The 19,804-nt window shown below is 55.0% G+C and overlaps 7 protein-coding genes across 7 annotated transcripts; 4 read left to right on the forward strand and 3 right to left on the reverse strand.

Moving 5' to 3' along the window:
- The first annotated feature begins 1,062 nt into the window (after positions 1 to 1,062).
- Positions 1,063 to 2,391, forward strand: BDW47DRAFT_111143 (SH3 domain protein). Its single transcript, XM_024813887.1, has one exon. The coding sequence runs from the start codon at positions 1,179 to 1,181 to the stop codon at positions 1,893 to 1,895; it is 717 nt and encodes a 238-aa protein (XP_024669081.1). The 5' UTR covers positions 1,063 to 1,178; the 3' UTR covers positions 1,896 to 2,391.
- A 304-nt stretch (positions 2,392 to 2,695) lies between these two features.
- Positions 2,696 to 5,469, reverse strand: BDW47DRAFT_133855 (OPT family oligopeptide transporter). Its single transcript, XM_024817944.1, has 2 exons — positions 4,479 to 5,469; positions 2,696 to 4,430 (listed from the first exon to the last, which is right to left on the reverse strand). The coding sequence occupies exons 1-2, from the start codon at positions 5,343 to 5,345 to the stop codon at positions 2,907 to 2,909; spliced, it is 2,391 nt and encodes a 796-aa protein (XP_024669082.1). The 5' UTR covers positions 5,346 to 5,469; the 3' UTR covers positions 2,696 to 2,906.
- Positions 5,470 to 6,107: 638 nt separating this feature from the next.
- On the reverse strand, positions 6,108 to 7,312 carry BDW47DRAFT_111146 (D-isomer specific 2-hydroxyacid dehydrogenase family protein). The gene is made up of 2 exons (XM_024813888.1): positions 6,696 to 7,312; positions 6,108 to 6,640 (listed from the first exon to the last, which is right to left on the reverse strand). Exons 1-2 carry the CDS (start codon positions 7,213 to 7,215, stop codon positions 6,126 to 6,128), a joined length of 1,035 nt encoding a protein of 344 aa, XP_024669083.1. The 5' UTR covers positions 7,216 to 7,312; the 3' UTR covers positions 6,108 to 6,125.
- Positions 7,313 to 7,688: 376 nt separating this feature from the next.
- Positions 7,689 to 8,787, reverse strand: BDW47DRAFT_133857 (quinone oxidoreductase family protein; the record flags this gene model as incomplete). Its single annotated transcript, XM_024817945.1, has 1 exon — positions 7,689 to 8,787. The coding sequence occupies one exon, from the start codon at positions 8,785 to 8,787 to the stop codon at positions 7,714 to 7,716; it is 1,074 nt and encodes a 357-aa protein (XP_024669084.1). The 3' UTR covers positions 7,689 to 7,713.
- Positions 8,788 to 10,824: 2,037 nt separating this feature from the next.
- On the forward strand, positions 10,825 to 11,809 carry BDW47DRAFT_111148 (uncharacterized protein). The gene has a single exon (XM_024813889.1). The coding sequence runs from the start codon at positions 10,904 to 10,906 to the stop codon at positions 11,723 to 11,725; it is 822 nt and encodes a 273-aa protein (XP_024669085.1). The 5' UTR covers positions 10,825 to 10,903; the 3' UTR covers positions 11,726 to 11,809.
- Positions 11,810 to 12,500: 691 nt separating this feature from the next.
- On the forward strand, positions 12,501 to 17,365 carry BDW47DRAFT_111150 (WD repeat protein). The gene is made up of 7 exons (XM_024813890.1): positions 12,501 to 12,808; positions 12,879 to 13,067; positions 13,175 to 15,451; positions 15,500 to 15,943; positions 15,996 to 16,242; positions 16,301 to 16,551; positions 16,641 to 17,365. The coding sequence occupies exons 1-7, from the start codon at positions 12,728 to 12,730 to the stop codon at positions 17,175 to 17,177; spliced, it is 4,026 nt and encodes a 1,341-aa protein (XP_024669086.1). The 5' UTR covers positions 12,501 to 12,727; the 3' UTR covers positions 17,178 to 17,365.
- A 759-nt stretch (positions 17,366 to 18,124) lies between these two features.
- Positions 18,125 to 18,892, forward strand: BDW47DRAFT_111156 (uncharacterized protein). Its single transcript, XM_024813891.1, has 2 exons — positions 18,125 to 18,762; positions 18,815 to 18,892. Exons 1-2 carry the CDS (start codon positions 18,268 to 18,270, stop codon positions 18,842 to 18,844), a joined length of 525 nt encoding a protein of 174 aa, XP_024669087.1. The 5' UTR covers positions 18,125 to 18,267; the 3' UTR covers positions 18,845 to 18,892.
- Positions 18,893 to 19,804: the final 912 nt, after the last annotated feature.

Consider the following 19,804-nt stretch of genomic DNA (forward strand, 5'->3'; position numbering starts at 1 on the left):
CCAACTTCGGCGTCGGTGACCCGGTCCGACAGACGGCAAGCGCTTCCAAAGAGGAAGAACCGGAGCCCACACGCGAGTCGAAGCCCGACCCAACGACCATCCACACCACCGAGCACGAGAAGACTACCGCTGAGGAGAAGACCACCGCCGAGGAGAAGCCAACTCACACCACCGAAGTGAAGCCGACGGAGACCGAGCAGCACACCAAGCCCACTGAACACACCACCCACGAGACCGCGACCGAGTCGGAGAAGACGGCCGACCACACGACCTTGTCGACCGCCACGTCCACTTCGTCGTTGACCAACACTGCACTAGATTCGGCGTCCACAACGGCCGATCAATCGGCCGCGGCGCCCTCGATCTCAGCAAAGCCCGCCCCAGAAGGGATGAGCGGCGGCGCAAAGGCGGGTGTTGCGATTGGAGTCATCTTAGGCGTGGGGTTGCTTGCGGCCCTAATCTTCTTCTTCGTTCGCAGGAGGAAGCAGAGCCGAGACCTGTCCGAAGTGGCAGAGAGTGAAAAGGCCTATGTCCCTCCGCCTCCACCCAAGGCGGCTCCGATGGCGTCCACGAACACTGCACCGCAGCTCAACGTGCGCCCCATCACTCAATTCGCTCCTGATCTGACGCCACGTACCAGTGGCGTTGCCGGTCTCTCCGCTGCCGCCGCCGGGGCCGGCGCTGGAGCTGGGGCGACTCTGGTCGCGGGCGGGGCTTCGCGCAATCTGACCGGGCATCCCTCGCCCCCCCAGACCCCGCAAAGCAGTGATCCTTTCAGTGACCCGGTCAACCCGTTCGGCAATCAGGCGGAGAGTACCTCCCCTGTCCATGGGGCACCACCAACTGGCCCACCAGCCGCCACCGCGATGTCCGCGGCGCCCGCTCCCCATGTGCCTGTCGGGCCGTCTCCCACGTCGGCCCACGACCCGTCGGCTACTGGGGCAGTGGCGGCTGGAGTGGTCGCGGGCGCTGCCGTCGCCGCTGCTGCCACCAAAGCGGGCGAGAAGGATCTGCCCAGTCGTCCCGCCAGTTCGGCATCGCAGAACCCGTCGCCAGCTGTCGCCGCAGACCCAGGTGCCCCGCCAGCGGCTGCGGTGGCCGCGGTCCCGGCGTTTGGCCCGTCGGGGGCTCCCCCTCCAGGTCCCGAGCCCGGGCCCAGCAATGTGCACCGTATCCAGATGGATTTTGCGCCATCCATGGAGGACGAGTTGGAGCTCCAGGCCGGTCAGCTCGTCCGATTACTGCATGAGTACGACGACGGATGGGCTCTCTGCATCCGGCTGGATCGTTCGCAGCAAGGTGTGGCTCCCCGCTCCTGTCTGTCCGCTCGCCCCGTGCAACCCCGTGCTCGTCCCCCTCCGGGCTCTGGTCCGATCCCCCACGGACCCCCCATGATGGGACCCAACGGCCGTATGCCCCCGCCGGGTCGCTTCTACCCTCAGGATCCTCGCCCGCAATCCCCGGGAGGCCGTCCGATGTCCCCAGGTCCTCGATCCATGTCCCCGGGTCCTCGCTCCATGTCTCCGGCGCGTCCCCCCAATGGTGGCCCTCCGCCCCGTCCCTACCCCCAGGGACCCATGTCGCCCGCGGGTCGTTTTCCGCCCGTGCCCCGCGCACAATCCCCCGGCCCCGGTGGGCGACCCATGCCGCCTAGATCCATGAGCCCCGGACCGTACGGGGCCCCGGGCATGCAGCGACCGGACATGGCCGCTGCTCAGCGAAAGCGCAGCAACAGCGCTGGAGGTGCCGCCGGACCAGTCCCCCGCATGGGTTCCCCACCGGGCCCCAGTCCCTTGGCGCCGCCGGCCACGCCTCCGCCGTCGAGCGCACTCCCCGCCGTTCCGGCTCCTGACGCCGCACCGGCCGCAAAGACGACCCCTGACAATAGCGCATAAGGACCTATACCCCGTGACTGTTCCATTTTAGCCAGACGGCAACTCACCCATCGATCTGGGTGATCACCCGTCTAATTGCCGCTGGACGGGAGACATGTCTACAATGATGTTTACTGCGTCTGCGACGAACGACCCATATCGCCCAATGCGAATACCAAATACCAAATCTGCAATTTTCCTTCTTCTTCTTTCTCTTTCCATATTTCCCCTTCTTTTGGCCTTTCAATTCGCTTTCTCACGATACTACATCGTCTATCTGTCTGATGAAACAGTAACAAACGTAAATAATCAGACTGCCTTCAGTCTCTGATATCCTGTTGAATGTATTGTAATGTGTGGTTCGAATTGACCGGATATACCCCTTTCTTTCCTTTTATCTTATTCTCTCCTGAATTTATCTTTTTTTTTTCTTTCTTATTTTTCTTCGCTTTGATGTTGTGTTTACCCATAGCTGTATCTTACTCAAACCCAATATACCATACAAATATTATATATCTGATTAATATGAAAATCAGGCCCACTAACACTGCTCTTGGCTATCATGTCAATGTAGATAACACAAGAAAGATAATTGAATATATCATACCGAAGATAATACAAAAAGAAACAATAGATACTCTTGAAGCTTGGAATAAACTTATACCGAGTTATTGATCCTTTGGTGGGGAGAAAACACGAGATTTGTGTTGTTGGTTATTTCTTATTATTCCAGTGCTTTTGCCTGGATGGTATCCCTCTTTTTCTCTCTTTTAACTCCAGCTCTCTTGTGTGGAAGTACTCCTCCGTATGAGACTGACAGTCGGCAACGTCAGCTGAATTCCGGTGTTTCCCACATAGATTGTCGTCTTGACTCCTCTCTATATCCGTCCTATTGTATACATAGCGTAGCTAGAATCATCACTGGCGCGACCATCAAGGTGCCATCATTGGTATCATACGTATATGTGTACTAATATATGCTATCAATATCTAAGATCCGATCATGTACACTACCCGCCCCATACAAAGATGTTAGAGGTGCGGAACCCCCCCACTAGCCATAAGCAGGTTCGCGATGCTGAGGATGCCCTCGCCCAAGATCAGCCCCGAAGCCAGCACGACCACTGTTGACGACGCCGCGTCTGCGGCTTGGGAGATCTGCTCGGGAGATTTTCCTACCGCGTGACTGTCTTCGTTGTCTTCTTCCCGCTGCCGGAGAGCCTCGGGGGAGGCGGGTGCATGCTTGCGCGCCCACCACCAGGCGATTGTGCCGCCGATGGCTCGAGCGAGGGTGAATGACGGCACGTTGAAGATGCCGACCGCGACGGCGATCCCGCCTGGGATCCACGCGCGCCAGGGCGCCGTGGTGTCGGGTCGGCCGCCGTTGGCGGCGGGGGTGGCCGCGTAGATGCGGAGGGCGGTGATGACGACGAAGGCTGCGCCGGCGATGAGGGAGGCCTGCCAGGCCACGGGGGGCAGGCCCTGGCCGGTGACGAGCCGCGCGGTGAAGATCCAGACGTAGGCGGTGGGGGTCTCGAACAGCGGGCCCGGCACCTCGTAGACGCTGACGTACATCTTGTACACGGCTGTGGAGAGCACGGCGCCGATCAGGCTGCCGATGATCTGGCCGTAGAATTGGGCTTTGGGGCTGGCGCCGAGGAGGTGGCCCGTTTTCAGGTCCTGCATCATGTCCCCGGCTTGTAGGGCACCGGACTCGGAGACGGCGCCGGCGAGGAGGTTCGTGACGAGTGCGGTGCGGCGGGAGAAGTGGGATGCGGGCGTTGCGATGGAGAAGAGAAGTTGGGTGAGCTTGCTGATTCCGGACACCGGGTTCAAGTCGGTTTCGCCGAGGGCGCGGACGCCCATGATGGAGAGTAGGACTGCGAGAAGAGTTGCGAAGCTGGATAGGAGTGGCGACATGACGTCGCCGAAGACGATGTGCATGCAGACGACATTGAGGATAAGGGTTAGAGGGAGGAGGATGATGACGGTTCTTGTTGAAATGAGCTGTGACGGTGGCGCGTCATCGTCGTCAGTGGGGGCTGAACCAAGACCCCTTCGATCTAGCTGAGATGGGTGACTGGGAGTAGACGACTCCTCGGAGATGGGGCTTAACGAGGAGTAGCTGATATGAGAACGACGACTAAACTTGTTCTGTCGTTGCGTTTCAACCCAGCGCCCAGCCTTGGTTTGCAAAACCGCGCTTTTCAGTTTCGGCGCATGGGTGAGGGCGGGCTTGATCGCCAGCCAACTGAGGCTGACGAGCGAGTCGGCTAGCATGATCGCGAGGGAGATCCACACAATCCAAGCTTTGCTTCCATCATCCCAGCTCTTTACAGGTCCGGGGGCCCAGCCACGCGCTTTGGCGAGCGGGGAAAGAATGCCCCAACCGAGAACAGCTCCAAAAAGCATGTGCATACAAGTCGACGGGCCCATGATGATCCCTTGCCCGACATACGCTGGTGATGGATTGAGAGTCCACAGCCAGTTCTGCGCCAGAGAAAGGCCAAAGATGGGGATGTCTCGGACTTGAGGCACGAAGTAGGAAAAGAGTGTCTACCACCGTCAGCTTATAGTTCGTTGGTAATGTTCAAAAAACCTTACATAGAGACCAGAGACCCCAAAAGCGCCGATCAACAAACGCATCTTCGACTGCCAGTCTTTTCTGTCGGCCAGCTCTTTCTGGGCCTCATCGTCCTTTACGACTCTGTCACTTTCTTCAGCCTCGTGTGTTGCCATGAGCGCTTCATTTTCTTCGTCGCGCTGAGCGTCGGACGGCCGGGTCATGCTGCCCTTCATCTTCTCATCACTCTGCCCGCTTCCATGGAGAACCCTCAGCATCAGCGCAGAGGCTGTCCCGCTAGGGAATTTGAGCTTCTCTCGGACGATGACCTCTTTTCTCAGTGGGACGGCAAAAATGACCCCGAAGAGGCATACCCCCAGGCTCCAGAGAACGAGCTTCCAGAAATTCAACTTCAGCGGACCCCCTTCCCCGGTACCGCCATCACCTGAGGGCCCGTCTTCTCCATCTTTCAGGAGGAACTCCAGAGCAGGTATGACCCCCACGAACCCACATCCCAACGGCATTGTTCCCACCGCCCCCGCTACCGTCTGAATGAGGACGTTCTCGATCGGCGTAAACGGATAGGACAGATATTTGGAGAAGACTTTAAAGACGGAAAACCCAATCAGGGCCGATGGCATCGCCATCGTACTGATCCAGCCTGTCTGTAAACCGAAATAGGTGTTGGAGAAGGTGATCAGGGCGCCGATGATAATGCCCACCAGGAGGGACCGGGTAGTGAAGCTCTGAGGCGAGGTCGTCGGGGAGTGTCGCATCGTCTCGGCCGGGTCGAGCTCGGACTCGAAGTTGTCCGTGTCGTGTCCATTGCGTTGGTCACCATCCCTAAATGATGATCCATCTGGGCGCATGGCGCTGGAGGCGTTGCCCGCCATGGTCTGATAGTTCATCGGTTCAACATGAAGGTTGCCTTCCTGTCTGCACCGGTGGGCCGATTATTCGCAACCCGGGCATACAGCTTCACTCAACAAAAAGAGCGATGAAGGCGACGAGGTATGACGAAGGCGAGGAAGGAGAGACGTGGAGAGAGCTGAATGATGCTGGATTGACTTCCCCTCGTTATGTTAATAATCCAGCCGCACAGCTGATTCAGCATTGATACAGCACCATCAACGGACCAATCAGATACGAGGCATATACATGGCATCAACACGCATAAAGACACTGCTCTTCGGCATCATGTCGCCATCTTCTGTGTGAGATTGTATTTGAAACTGCATGTCATTTGTTTAGTATACGGCGGCTTTTTTAGTCGCGTAGGATGACATCCTCTACGCGGTGGATAATGGGTCGTGGGACTTGGTACTCGTCCACAAAAGATACCTGAACATCTTCTGCGCTCTGTAAGTAACCTTATACATCTTATAATGCGACAATACAGCTCCTTTTCTTCACAGTAATCATTGTGTCCCCCCAGCCCCAGAGTCAATCAAAGTTAGGGAGAAAACGAATGGACTAGATATACAGATCGTCGTCCCCTCTAGTTTGAGCCCATTAGGAAAGCTATCAAAGTGACTCCCATGAGGAGGGGCCCTCAACCTTTCTACTGCCAGGTATATCAGGAGCCTTTTATCACGACGCAGTCTTCTCTTTCTGGCCAGTCACTCCTCTCGATGGTATGATATGTCAATCATCTATCAGTCTATGTATATATCAACCCCAATCATCTATCACACAACGACATTAATCGGCTGTCCCGCACACCATCCTTCAATTGCCATTTTCAGTGTCGCCGAGTAGTTGTCCAATGTCTTCTGAGCCAGCCAAGCAAGGTGAGGGGTGACAACCAAATTGAGATCCTTGGTGTCCTCCGCAAGGAGAGGGGAGTTTTCCGGCCCAGCAGGTTCTTGTCCAAACACGTCAGTGGCCGCGCCGGCAATCTGACCCTCGTGCAAAGCCTGAACAAGCGCCTCTTCGTCGACGATGCCCCCGCGAGAGACATTGACGATGATGGTCCGTGGTGACATGGCCTCGAACTCGGCCGTGGAGAGAAGATTCCGGGTGGAATCCATCAGCGGCACAGCTAGAAAGAGTACGGTGCTCTGCTTGATCACCGTGTCAAATGGGAGTCTCTCTGGTTGTCCATTGTGAGTCTGGCTGGGTACGTCAGACCCGTTTGTGCTTTTACGCCCAGAAATCAGAACTTTCATTCCCAGGTTGCGTGCGATCCCAGCGATTTTTTTCCCTGTGGTTACGATCAGCTTGATTTGAAGCGCCTGTACAGATTAGATCTCACTGACCAACGCCTCCATTCCCGATAATACCAGCGACCTCGTCCTGGCAAGATAGCGGAGGTGCCTTATTCCTGTCGAGCATCTGGAACATCAGTGTCCGTTTCCGGGGCCATTCCCCGGCCCTCGTCAAGGTATGCAGGTCGAGCATCTTCCGCCGCGTGGTGAAATAAAGTCCAATAGCATGTTCGGATACAGCCTCCACATTGCAGTTGGGGGTATTGCACACGACAATGCCTCTTGCGCGGCACGCGTCCAGGTCAATGCAATCGTAGCCCGTAGCTACGGCGACAATAAGCTTTAGATTTGGGGACACTTCCGGAGACAGTGCGGTGGCGTCCACCCTCAGGGCAGAGAGCACAATGATAGAGGCATCGTGGATCCGTTCGTGCACTTCCGCGAGTGACGTTTGGGGGTAGATCGTGCTGGTGTACGAATGTGGGTCCGGAAGCTCGAAATCGGGAGTTTGGATAAAATCTCCCTGGAGGAAGACAATGTGGTGATGGTTCTTGGAGGGTGAGGGGTCCATGATGTGGGTTTTCAGCGTTGTATCGAGTGTCTATCGAACTCTTCGATCTGTTTAGGTGGGAGGAAGAGACGTCGTCGTTATAACTCTGCTATCATCCCCCGCTAGTACCCGCATGCTCGCGCGCCTTGCGGATGACATCCTGCGGTGGGGCGCCTCGGCTTCTATACACCATATAGTTCGTTGGAAACGTGCGTGGTCTGTCATGATTGATGATAAGACTTCAGTACTATTTGTATGACATTATGCCTATGACATGAGTTTTTAAAGTCTTATATATCTTTATTGGAGAGAAATACTACCAAGATTGACAGTAATTTCGGTAAAAGAATTGAGGGCATTCCCATTACTAATTTGTAGCATGCCTCGTGTCGACAAAGCGACCGATCTAATAAAATGGAGTCGTCGCAATTCTCCTCTATACCCCATACACTGCGACCAAACCCCTACTGGCCTGCTTCCCATCGGTGGGAATCTCGACAGTCAAATGGCATCCCCGTCTCAAGACCCCGTCGAATCCACATCAATGACAAGCTTTCCAAACTGACGTCCCACCTTCATATCTTCAAACAAGCCATCAATCCCCTCCAAATCATCCAGTCCCCGAACAACCCGACTAACAACCGGCCGGATCTGATGCTCCTGCACAAACTCCACCAAGGCGTGGAATTCTGCGCGCGATCCCGTCGTGCACGCCAGCATATCAATATGTTTCAGTACCGCCGGCATAGCCCACTCCATGCGAGGCGCGACAGTCATCCCATAAACGCAGATGACACCACCAGCTTTAAGAAGCCGCGTCGTCCGCGCCACGATATCGCCCCCGGCGCCGTCAATCACCGCGTCAAGATAAGGTCGGTCCGCCGGGAGCAGCGCCTGCAGCTGCTTCTCCCAGGCTTCCGTGCGGTAGTTGACGCCGCCCTGGGCGCCCATGCGCACAGCCCGCTCGATCTTCTCGGGGTCGCTCGATGTGACGTAGATGCGGCAGCCTCTCGCGACGCCGAGCTGCAATATCTGCAGGGCAACACCGCCTCCGATCCCTGTCACGAGGATGTTGCGCCCCGGGTGCGCGTTGCGACTCTTGGTGACCAGTGCGCGCCAGCCGGTCAGGCCCACGAGGGGAAGAGCAGCCGCTTCGAGCGTCGAGAGGTGCTCGGGACATTGCACCACATCCGACTCGCGCACCAGGAGATAGTCCTGGGCCGTGCCGTCGGGGTACCGGTTTGACGCCCCGATCGCGGCGTATCGATCGGGGTCTTCGGGTGCGTCGACGTCAGCGTCCCAACCCCGGACGGGACACACGATGACCCGCTGGTGGAGCAGCTGCGCGCTGCATCCTGGACCTGTCTGAACGACCGTGCCGCAGCCATCGCTGAGAAGAGGGCTGGTGAACGAGATTCCGGGGTATAGGTGCTGTCGGACGAACAAGTCCCGGTGGTTTAACGCCGCCGCGTGGATCTTCACTAGCAGCTCCCCGGGGCCGGGGACAGGTTTGGGCGTATCATGCAACTGCAGCGGGTAGTAGACCTGTCCTGGTTTGCCGTCAATCTTTTGAATCGTAAGGGAGCGTGACATGTTGGCTGGTTGGCTGGTTGGACTCCTTGCGGCCCTTCCTCGGTCTGTGATCGAAACACCCCTCCATAATACCCGCGGTTAAACCCTCCTTAGATTAGTGCACTAGCATGCGACCATGATTGGCGCCGGAGAGGACCGGTTTCCATTTTATAGCCCCAAAGAACGGCGATCGTCCATCGAATGGGACGCGGCACGTTGGGGAAGGCTTCATCCTGTGGCCCTGCCGCAGCTGGTGGGCGTCTACATCTTGCTGGCGCCATCTAATTCCACCTCTGCCATTTTTTCGGGTCCTCCTGGGAGTCCATAATGACGCTCTGATCATTTTGTCTAGATTTTAAGGAGCCAAGTATCTATAATTCTATGTCATGAGGATGACAACGAGAATGACTACTCTACAGATACCTAAGACGAGCTGCCCTCTATATCAATCTCGCCAAACCACGGATCAGATAATACTTCCACGGACGACGGTCTATTCGCAGGATCGTACTGCAATATCCATTAAATGAGCGCCTTCACTTGACGGGCTTCCTCATTATTCAAATCAGGGCCCGCCTGATCGAATAAATCTTTTATGGATATCTTCTTCACCATGAGGGGTTCCTCGCCTGGAGTGCCACCTCCCACCTCGCAGTTGAAGAGCTTCCTCTCGGGGGTAGAGTACAGTGACGAAGTCTTTCAATGCTTGAAGAGCTCGTCGGGGAGGGGCCCGAGCTGGGCAGTGAGGGAGAGAAGATGGTCGTCATCTTCATGCTTGGGCCCTGGGATACAGAACAGTGGTTGTCCGGTGATCAGCTCAAACACTAGACATCCAAAACTCCAGATATCCAGGGTGTTGTTGACGGCGCCTATTAGGATCAACTCGGGGGCTCGGAGCCCAAGTGGTGTAACGGGCTTGGCTGGGGGGTCAGTAAAGGAATATTCTGTTCAAAATGTGAGCATAGATCCTCGTCGTGAAATAGCGGTCCTGTCTACTATTGCCCTCAAAATTAGGCATCAGATTACAAAATGTTTCTGCGAGGACGGCGAGGTAGAACAGTGCAACGTAACCATCTCATTCAACCCTATGGTCGACATTCTCTCGACCAATATGCACACACAAAGCTATGGCAGAGCGCTTGCTTTAGTGACGGTAAAAGAGATCGCGCTACGGTGTCTGAGCTTTTTACCCTAACGGAGTTTATTGGTCTTGACCTGCTTTCCAATTCATGTGAGAAGACCGAGAATATTCCCTACACACAGTCAATACTGATGAAGGATAGATATATGTATATGGTTTCTGGCAACTTCTCGTCTCCTTGGTGAACGGATATATGGAGCCAGATGCTGCTTTACTTTTCGCTGGCGCGGTGCTGCCCTCTGTCGTGGTCGAATCGCGACAACGCGAGTCTCTCTACAGCAGACCAGTCTGCAACGTGAAACACCACATGTAAATGCGGTGTCCCTCGTGAAATCTGCGTTCTCAATGCCATGTTGGTCTGGTAGTTGGCCAAGAAGACTGGTGATCTGTCCAGCAAGTCAACAGTCGAGTCACTGGTTGCCTCGACGTACATCGCCGCGAGGTACAATCTCTCTTCGCCTGGCGTGATCCTTCCTTGGTGGTTTGACCGTCTAATAACGCGAACTCGTACTGATGGTTATGCATAACCTCAACTGGATAGACCTAGGCGTATTTGTCTTGGGAAAGCACCCACGTGGGGCCCTACCTAGGATATTGCCTTCCATTGATATGTCTATCTCACTGTCCCGCGGGATGTTAACGGTTCCATGCCACTACGGCAATTGTGCCATCCCCTTCCAATGAACACAAGAGTCCTGCTCTTTCCATATATCGTCAGATGCCCCGAAATGGTAGGCTTGCCGGCCCTACACTAGAAGTTCTAATTCGAAGGCTATTACTAAGGTTTATCATTTTATCATGCGCCCCATGGGCCGGGATTCCCGGGGCCAGGCAGCGGTATAACGTGTAATAATGCCATCAAACTGACTTCATCGTTCCAGGACGAGTCATACTCTCAAAAGGTATAGATACCAGATGGGAACCCCAGCAGAACTCTTGCATCTTACCTTTTCATTTACCTGTTTTCCACGATTTAATCCTCCCAAACATCACAAGATGACGCGCATAGTCAACGACACCGAATCAGAGTGCGAGGAAGCCTTCTTCGAGGCCTATGAGGAATGGGAGACAAAGTGGGCAGATGTTCCTGAGTCAGAAAATAAAGTAGCCCAGGCCAAGAAATGGGTCAAGTCCTTCGAGAAAGAGTACTCAATTGGGCTGGTTTGTCTCCTGCGGAGGAAACGTTTGATGCTCGGCCAACACGCCCAAGCAACCAACTGGCTGGATGAAACCCCGGATATGTCCAAACCGTTCTTCGATCACACTTTATTGTCTTGGATCCGATCCTTGACGAAGAAAGCGGGACAGTGGTGGGCTCTGTCTGAGAACAACGACGGCCAGGTCCGAGGACAGCCCGAGGGACAGACTGACCAGCTAGCAAAGCCCCCAATCCACCCGCCAGGATACACTGAGGCGTGCGGTTCATCGACGAGCCACCTTGTGGAAAAGGGAATCCAACAACTGACCAATCAATACTGGGACTGTGCCTACAAAGCTTCCAGGATATATGACGACAGACCTCCTCTGACCCGCATGATGGAACGGATTCTGCTCCTCGTTGAACATCATGACCGACATGGACGTTCCTATGCGTGGGTTTTTCAACGTAAGATCTGTGCGGACACTGGGGGCTGCTGTGGCCGATCCTGTGGATGCTGTGAACAGCCGTTGATCACCTACCTGCGACCTGTGAGCGACACCGATCTCGAGAAAAAAGAGGTGGGTGTCTATGGGCACTGTGGCGATGAATGTCCCTGCTGCATCCGCGTGCGCCGTCGCTATCGCCCTGATCCGTGCCTTCCCAAACCAACCTTCTAAAAGTGACAGGATGGGTTCGACGGCAGGTGCGAAGTGGGTAGACAACATCTATACATGTAGTGGATGTTCGTCGGGGAATCAGATCTTCTTTTCCTTTCTCGTAGTATAGCTATTATCACATATAGTTATGAGAAATATCACTATGACGAAAGCTCGCTCTTTTTTTTTCTATATTTCTTTAATTATATTACTTTTTTGTATTTTTCCACTGAAAAAAGTACCCGTCGGGGAGCGTTGGGCGCTCGGGGCCTTCCTCGAGACGCTCAGCTGGTTAGCAGAGAAGGTAGTCGGCAAGCTGTTGGAGGAGACTGTGTCGTGGGTGTTTCGGCGTACCATCGGGCCTCAACTCGATGGGTATTGGTCTGTCTCTGAATCTATCTTCCAAGTTATTTGAGCGGATTAAACTGATTCAATACCTACCGTTTAGCCCACTTGACGACCAGCAAGGGCCCCAGCGTTTGGAGGCCGGGAATACCCCGGACCCCAGCCGCCCGGGGGTGGCAAGCGAATCCTCCCCACAGTCGTCGGCTTCCCCGGGGGATGGAGGACCCTCACCTGGCTCTCCTGGCAAGGGGAAGAAGAAGAAGAAGGCCAAGGCACGTAGGGGCAAGTAAACTCCCACCCCCCGAAAACCCAAAAACCGAAAACCCGACAACCCGAAAAGAGGAAAAGAGGAAGTTGGTAGGTGCCAGGCTTTTCTCTTTGGCAGACACGCTGCTTACTTACTATCTTGATAGAGATGGGTCCGACGCGCGGGAACCAAGAGATCAATTGTGGGGAATCCAAGTCGAGCTGTCACGGGGAAACTCCCGCTTTTCTCCAACTTCCGCTCGCTCCCTCTCCAACGCCAACAACTCCTTGGACCGTTCATTGTCTCTTCCACTCTTCCTCCCTACTCGTTGATCTCGATTTACCTTTCTTACTGTCTTTCTGCCTCCTGCCTGGCAATGGTGTAAATCCCCCCTTGAGCGCAGTTGATCGACTTGACAACAACCCGCCTCTATGCGAGCGGTACTTCCGGGGCGCCCCCCACCCAAGCTCCAGTCTTTCACCACCGCGCTGTGGGACGGTCTCCGTGTTGTCGTACGTTTCTTGACTATTTGCCTACTTTACTGTGTCTATCTTTGTCTAACTCTTGCGCGTGGGGTTGTAGGCGTATATCTCCGGGAATGCACTGGTGATCCTCGGCGGTCCACACAAACTCCTGCAGACAATCTACATTGACGATACCGATGCCTTGGAGGCGGTAACGATTGATGAGTCCTCCGGCAAGATCGCGACGTGTGGTGGATCGGATGCCTTTGTATACCAGCCGTATGGGATCAAGGGCGAAACATTGAAGGTACGTGGCTCGGTCCCGGCGCATGTTGCGGGGATGACGGAATTGGATGACTACGGCGTGGGAACTCGGCAGCTACGGTCGTGCTGATATGAAGAGATTGAATCTAGTGGTCTCTTGCCTATACCCTCCGATCCGACGACGACGACGAGACGATCCGCACGCTATCCTGGGGCTCGCCCCAGGAGCTGCTCCTGGGCAATTCGCACTTGACCCTGTGGTTTCTGAACGACGACCCGCGCATAGTCTGGAAGCGCGACCTCGCCTCCCCCGTCAAATTCGCCCAGTTTTCCCCCGATGCGGCCCTCGTCGTGACCACGGGGCAATATGACCGTCTGGTGAAGGTGTGGCGGCGGCTGTCGTTTGGGGCCGACGACGTGCGGTTTGAGGTCTCCTATCTGCCGCATCCCGCCGTCGTGACCGGGATGCATTGGCGGAAACCCTTCCACCGCGAGCAGTCCATGGAGAACGTCTTCTATACCTGGTGTGCTGATAACAAGATCAGGGTGTGGGCGACGGTGGATCATCATACCCCGTCCGCGTTGCAGCTGTGGACACTGATCGATATGGGCGCGTCGGTGCAACCGCGACATACGGACGAGACGAGCATGACCCGCCGATACGGGTTCGTGGTCGACAGCCGAGACTTTTGCGTGGCCACCGAACAAGCCGTCCAGCGGCGCTCCGGCAACCACGGAAACCATACGTTGGAGCATATCATTGAGGTCGCCAAGAGGAGTCCCGAGATCTGCGTGGTGCTCGACGGCCAGGGCCATATGTCGGCTTGGGCCATGGAAGATGTCGGCAGCAAGGCCAAGGCGGACTTGAAGACGTTCAACGTCCTCCACGTGGAGGGCTTGGATTTGGCGTTCATGCCGGGCCGCTCCGCGGAGGAGGACTACGCCCAGATGTGCGCGTTCCACAGTACCCACGCGGACGACTCGCTCAGTATACTGGTTCACCACTTCGACGGCCGGATTGAGTGGTTCGATTCCCAGGTGGATGTCTTATTCGATCCGGCTCCGCGGAAGCACCGGATCTCGATGAAAGCGTCCTGGACGGGCCACAACGGTCCAGTCAAGAAGATCGTTCGCAATGCCATCGGGGATACCCTGGCCTCGCGCACCAGCGACAACAAGGCGCTCATATGGCGACAGACGCGGCGACACGGCGTGCCGGTGCTCCTCCGCCAGAGCACCCTATACTCGGACGAGCACATCCATCGCAGCTGCGTCGTCGAAAGCGGCGATTTTCTGGTCAACCTTCATCATAACGGGATTTCGGTTTGGGACATCTGCTCGTTCCATGCGCAGAAGATCGCCGCGACAACGTTCCAGCTGTCCAGCAAGCCTTTGTGCGTTCTCCCCGTCCCCTCCACGGAGAAGGCCTCCGAGGTAGTGTACATAGCTACCATCGGGTCGGACCTGAATGGCTTCGTCTGGGAAATCCGACTGCCAACCGCCACACACGAAGCGAACGGCGCGACCCCCGAACCCCGGTGTTCATTGGAGAAATTCTGCTCCTTTAGCTTAGACATCCAAGAAGACATCTCGTACATTCTCCCCGTGGACCCGGCCGGACCTGCCACGGAGACGTCGGGATTCTTTGACCTGTTTTCCCCGGATATTGCGCTGTCGTACACGAAGAGTGGGACGGTCCACACGTGGACGGCGAAAGTGGACAGGAAGAAACGCCGGGTGGACTGGCTGCTGACGTCGACGATCGAGACGGGGATCACGAATCTGTCACTGGCGAGCGGGAGCTCCATCAAAAAAGCTGCCCTCGTGGATGAGGATCGCACGCATTTGACAATCTGGGACACGAGCGGCGCTCAACTAGAATTTGAGGAGCAGTTCTCCCAGCACGATATCATCCGGGATCTCGACTGGACGTCCACGCCGGATCGGCAGTCGGTCCTTGCGGTCGGATTTCCCCACAAGGTCATCCTGCTGTCACAGCTCCGGTACGATTACCTGGATGCGCGCCCTTCATGGACTCAGATTCGGGAAATCTGGATCCGAGACCTCACGCCCCATCCAATTGGCGATTCCTGCTGGCTCAGCGGTGGGCACCTGGCGATCGGAGCGGGCAATCAGCTGTTCGTGTATGGCAACGAAATTGACGCGACGGATCGGTTGATCACGCATCTTCGGTTCCCGTCCCGAGGGTCGTCGACGGTAGACCTGTTTGAGGTCGTGAGCCGGCTGAATGGCCCGCTGCCGGTTTTCCATCCCCAGTTCTTGGCGCAGTATATCCTGAGTGGGAAGACCGGTCTTGTGCATTCTGTTTTGATGAATCTGCTCCGGAAGCTGAAATTCTACACGGAAGGTGACGACATTGATGGCTTCTTGGAGATGCCGCTGGAACGATTTTACTTGGATCGTGATGTGAGTTGGGCCACTGTTACTTATGTCGCACACAGCTGACGTTCACAGTCTCCGCCAAAAGCTTCGTTGAAAGACCTGAACTCGTCCTTCGGCGATCTCTCTATGGAGGATGAGCCCAGTGTCGTGGATGAGAATTCCGCCGCGACGCTCACGGAGTACCTGTCTCGGTTCGCACTGCCGCAGCTCTCCAGCCAGGAGCAGTTCCGACTGGTCGATACGGTTGAGTGCGTTGCCACCGTCGAAAAGCACAGACGGTCGATGGATGACAATGCCGCTCGCTACCTTTTGTTCTTCCGGCAACACATGCTGCGGAGGACCCAGGGTGTTGCGAACAAAGATACCGTCTCTTGGAGGGAGATTGTGTGGGCATTCCATAGCGGGAGCCAGGACATCCTCGTGGATCTCGTGTCCCGACAATTTGGTGGCAAGCTACTCTGGAAGTCGGCGAGGGAGAGCGGAATGCTCATGTGGCTGTCGAGTCCTACTGCTATAGTGAGTACTAGTCTCGTCGTTCCAAGACGGCTCCGTTACTGACAGTCTTTAGCGAGCGCAACTCGAGATCATAGCACGAAATGAGTATACGAAGACAGACGAGAAGAACCCCGTTGATTGTTCTCTGTTCTACTTGGCACTTCGGAAGAAGAATATCCTGCAAGGACTCTGGCGCATGGCGCACTGGAATCGGGAGCAAGGGGCCACGCAACGGCTGTTGGCGAACGATTTCCAGGATCCACGGTGGAAGACCTCGGCCTTGAAAAATGCATATGCTCTGCTTGGGAGGAGGAGATTCGGTAAGTGGAGAGCCGTGTATCCTTGCTTTGGTGTCTGGCGTCTAACATATATGTGTAGAGTACGCGGCTGCATTCTTTCTGCTCGCAGACCACCTGCGCGACGCCGCGCTGGTGTGTCTCAACCAGGTCGGCGACGTCCAGCTTGCGATCGCCATTACACGCGCGTACGAGGGAGACGACGGGCCGGTGCTGAAAGAAATCCTGGAAGAGAGGGTGATTCCAGAGGCGGCATCAGACGGCAACCGGTGGATGGCGTCGTGGGCGTTCTGGTTACTGGGTCGACGTGACATGGCTGTGCGATCACTCATCGTGAGTTTCCTATCACCTTCTTCCCTTATTATCCATTTTCGTGTTCTCTTCCACGTCTTTCAAGATATACAAACTAATCCATCCGATAGTCTTCCATCGAGACCCTCATCCCATCAACCCCAGCATCCCCAGCATCAGCCGGCACGATCCCGCTACAAGCAAAGTCCTACCTCTCCAACGACCCGGCACTAGTAGTCCTATACAGACAAATCCGCGAAAAGACCCTCCAAACCCTCAAAGGCGCGTCTAAAGTCTCCGCCCAAGCTGAATGGAGCTTCATCATCCGCAACGCCCGCCTCTACGACCGCATGGGCTGCGATCTCCTCGCCCTAGACCTAGTGCGCCACTGGGAATTCCTCAGCGGGCCCCCAACCATCCCACACCCGCCCACAAAGCCATCACCCATCCTGCACCACGACGCCAACGGCATCGACTATAGCAAGATGCTCCGCCGACGGAGCAGCCTCGTGGTTGCAGACATGCCCATCAAGCCGAGCTTCCCGCAGGGACTAGAATCCGAAGCCGTCGACACCGAGGAGGCGCCGCAGAAACCGAAGCCGAAGCCGCCGCCAACGACGTTCCATGAGCCGGACGCGAACTCGCTGCTTGATAGTTTTGGGTTCTAGTCTTTACCCCCCCCCCCCTTCTCACTTCTTTTCCTGTTCCTTACTCTGTCTATCATGTGTGGTTTGACTACGGGCGTTGTTGGTGGTGGCTAGTGATGATCGAGATTTTAGCGATCTTTCTCTACTAGTTGTTTGATATTCGACTTGTTACTGTTAGGTACACAAGGTGTGACCTTTTTCGAGTGTGGGATGCGGTGTGATGTATATGTAGTGAGAATAGGATGGTAAGGCACATATATCTGTCTACTGCAAAGACTCAAAATATATCCGTATAGCAGAGTATAGTATAGTGGGATAGCAAAGCTGGACGAAGCGTATAATTAATTTCATCATTGAATTGGTAAGGGTTTGTCTCTACAGAGGACCAAGTCGAAAGGTATTCTTTGTCTATCATGGCTACCACTACTTTTCTTTCATTCTAATGGTATACCCATCCATTTCCGCCTTGATGAATCCAGCTGGCTGCTTTTTGGTAATATTATGTCTAACTACACTTATACTGCTAACTCCTAACTACTGTGACAATTTTAGAGCAACCCATCTATCTCATTAAAATAAGATTATGAAGATCAAAGATACAACACATAATTAGACGAATTGCTATTATTCTAAATAGAGAGATAGATAGACTCCATTGTTACATCGGAATGGTTGTATACATCCCTGACGACTCACACTCATACACCACAGACAGCTAGGCTGGTACTCAAATCGCCCTTACTGGATGCAACCGACTCACTTACAGGCCGAGCTTGCGCAGAAACTCAACCATGCCTTCGAGGGGCTTCTTCTTGGTATCTTCGTCTTTCTTGCCCTCTTCTCCCTTTTCAGCGGGCTTCTCCTCAGCGGGCTTCTCCTCCTCAGCGGGCTTCTCCTCGGCAGGCTTCTCAGCCGTCCGCTCCTCAGAAGCCTGCTCAACACCTTCATTCTCACTCTCCTGAGGAGCCTGCTCAGCACCTTCATTCTCACTCTCCTGAGGAGCCTGCTCAACACCTTCATTCTCGCTCTCCTGAGGAGCCTGCTCAACACCCTCATTCTCACTCTCCTGAGGAGCCTGCTCAGCACCCTCATTCTCACTCTCCTGAGGAGCATGCTCAACACCTTCATTCTCACTCTCCTGAGGAGCCTGCTCAACACCTTCATTCTCATTCTCCTCAGGAGCATGAGCAACAACCTCCGGCTTCTGCTCATCACACAGCAACTTGACAGCAACGTGCTTCCCGAACACCCTCTTAGGGAAGCAGACGCTCTGAGCCTTATGGGTATGAGAGTCAAAGAAGGCGACGGACTCAGCCGCCCCGAGACACTCTTCGTTGGTGAAGACGCCAACGCCGTAGCAGTTGGCCTTGGTGATCAGCTCGGCGTTTATGGAGTAGGACGTGATGCCGATTTCGTGCTTGACCTTGATCCTCTTGCACGTGTCTTTGGTCGCGGCGTGCTTGCTGCTCGCGTTCTCTGCGGCCTTGTTGTGCGGGTAGTGGCCCGTGCCGCATCCGTTGTGCGTTGCCACGCTGACTTGCGCGACGCCGTAGGGGTCGGCGTAGACGCTGGACGCCATGGCCAGGATGGAGGCTGCGCTCAGAGTCTGTTGCTTGTTAGTCATGTTATGTTATGGAGGTTCTGGAGTGGAAACTCACAGTATAACGCATTGTGTCGGAGGCCGGTAGATGATTTCGGGTGAAGTATGGGACGAGGTAGTATTGGAAGGAGCGTCCAGGATGAGAACGAATGAATTTACTGAAGAAACTGACAAGTGCGGGTACGAGAGACAAGGGAAATACTCCCTTAAGTATGGTTCGATTTCACTCAGGGTTGTTGTCCATTCTTTGACCGCTCTCCCCCTTTGACGCGCGAGTGTTATGGCGTTGTTGTTGAATGTACACTTTCGGTCCTGGGAATGTAGGAGAGATGCTTGCTGGGTGTTCATTAAAGGCGTTCTCATAGAGAAGTAAGAAACAAGGGAAGGGAAATGTAGTGCCTGGAATGTTAATCCCTTTTTTCGAGGGAGGTCGAGGGTGGTCGACTTGATAGGCTGTGTGAGTGAGCATGGAATTGTGTGGCTACTTCCCACGAAGTAAGCCCGAACGAGCGTTCCATGAAGCCAAAGCTTGTTGCCGATCCTGCCTCGAGACGGCGCACTGCCAATGAAATTGTCCCCCGGATAGTACATACGTTGACCGGGGCGAGTTGCATCAAGGGGCTTGCGCCAGTGGAGCCTTTCTGCAAGGCACGCACCCTGTATTGAACCTGGGGTCCATAGACATCGCCGCCAACCCTGAGGGGATAATAAAAAAGGAGTAAACAGGAGCAATTCACTCGTGTTTCTGTTGCTGTTTGATTCGAGGGTAAACTTGATTCTGTTGGCTCGCGTGTGTGTTTCTTGTGTCTACTGCAGCTCCAGTGGGAAGGAGAATTGAAGCCCTAATGCCGGCCAATTACGGCTGGACCTGTGCTTCGGCCTGCGCGTAGTCTGCACGCATATCCTGTGCGTAACAAATGTGACGGGTTACTTGTGCACCTGCTTGAGTCCAATACAGTAGTGAGGTCACTCGGTACGTAAAGTCAACCTCCTCAGCACGCCCGACGGTGGTACATCAGAGGTCAGCAAGCCTCTCCCGCAAGGTCCA

This window comes from Aspergillus candidus (genome assembly GCF_002847045.1).
Source record: "Aspergillus candidus strain CBS 102.13 unplaced genomic scaffold BDW47scaffold_52, whole genome shotgun sequence".
NCBI lineage: Eukaryota > Fungi > Ascomycota > Eurotiomycetes > Eurotiales > Aspergillaceae > Aspergillus > Aspergillus candidus.

Coding starts and splice junctions, on each gene's coding strand:
- BDW47DRAFT_111143 (XM_024813887.1), top strand. CDS start 1,179: ATGGATTTTGCGCCATCCATGGAGGACGAGTTGGAGCTCCAGGCCGGT.
- BDW47DRAFT_133855 (XM_024817944.1), bottom strand. CDS start 5,345: ATGAACTATCAGACCATGGCGGGCAACGCCTCCAGCGCCATGCGCCCA. Junction 4,431..4,478: donor TTGGGGTCTCTGGTCTCTAT/GTAAGGTTTTTT, acceptor TGACGGTGGTAG/ACACTCTTTTCCTACTTCGT.
- BDW47DRAFT_111146 (XM_024813888.1), bottom strand. CDS start 7,215: ATGGACCCCTCACCCTCCAAGAACCATCACCACATTGTCTTCCTCCAG. Junction 6,641..6,695: donor TATCGGGAATGGAGGCGTTG/GTCAGTGAGATC, acceptor TCGTAACCACAG/GGAAAAAAATCGCTGGGATC.
- BDW47DRAFT_111148 (XM_024813889.1), top strand. CDS start 10,904: ATGACGCGCATAGTCAACGACACCGAATCAGAGTGCGAGGAAGCCTTC.
- BDW47DRAFT_111150 (XM_024813890.1), top strand. CDS start 12,728: ATGCGAGCGGTACTTCCGGGGCGCCCCCCACCCAAGCTCCAGTCTTTC. Junction 12,809..12,878: donor GGGACGGTCTCCGTGTTGTC/GTACGTTTCTTG, acceptor GTGGGGTTGTAG/GCGTATATCTCCGGGAATGC. Junction 16,243..16,300: donor GCTTGGGAGGAGGAGATTCG/GTAAGTGGAGAG, acceptor ATATATGTGTAG/AGTACGCGGCTGCATTCTTT.
- BDW47DRAFT_111156 (XM_024813891.1), top strand. CDS start 18,268: ATGCTCAACACCTTCATTCTCACTCTCCTGAGGAGCCTGCTCAACACC. Junction 18,763..18,814: donor ATGGAGGCTGCGCTCAGAGT/CTGTTGCTTGTT, acceptor GTGGAAACTCAC/AGTATAACGCATTGTGTCGG.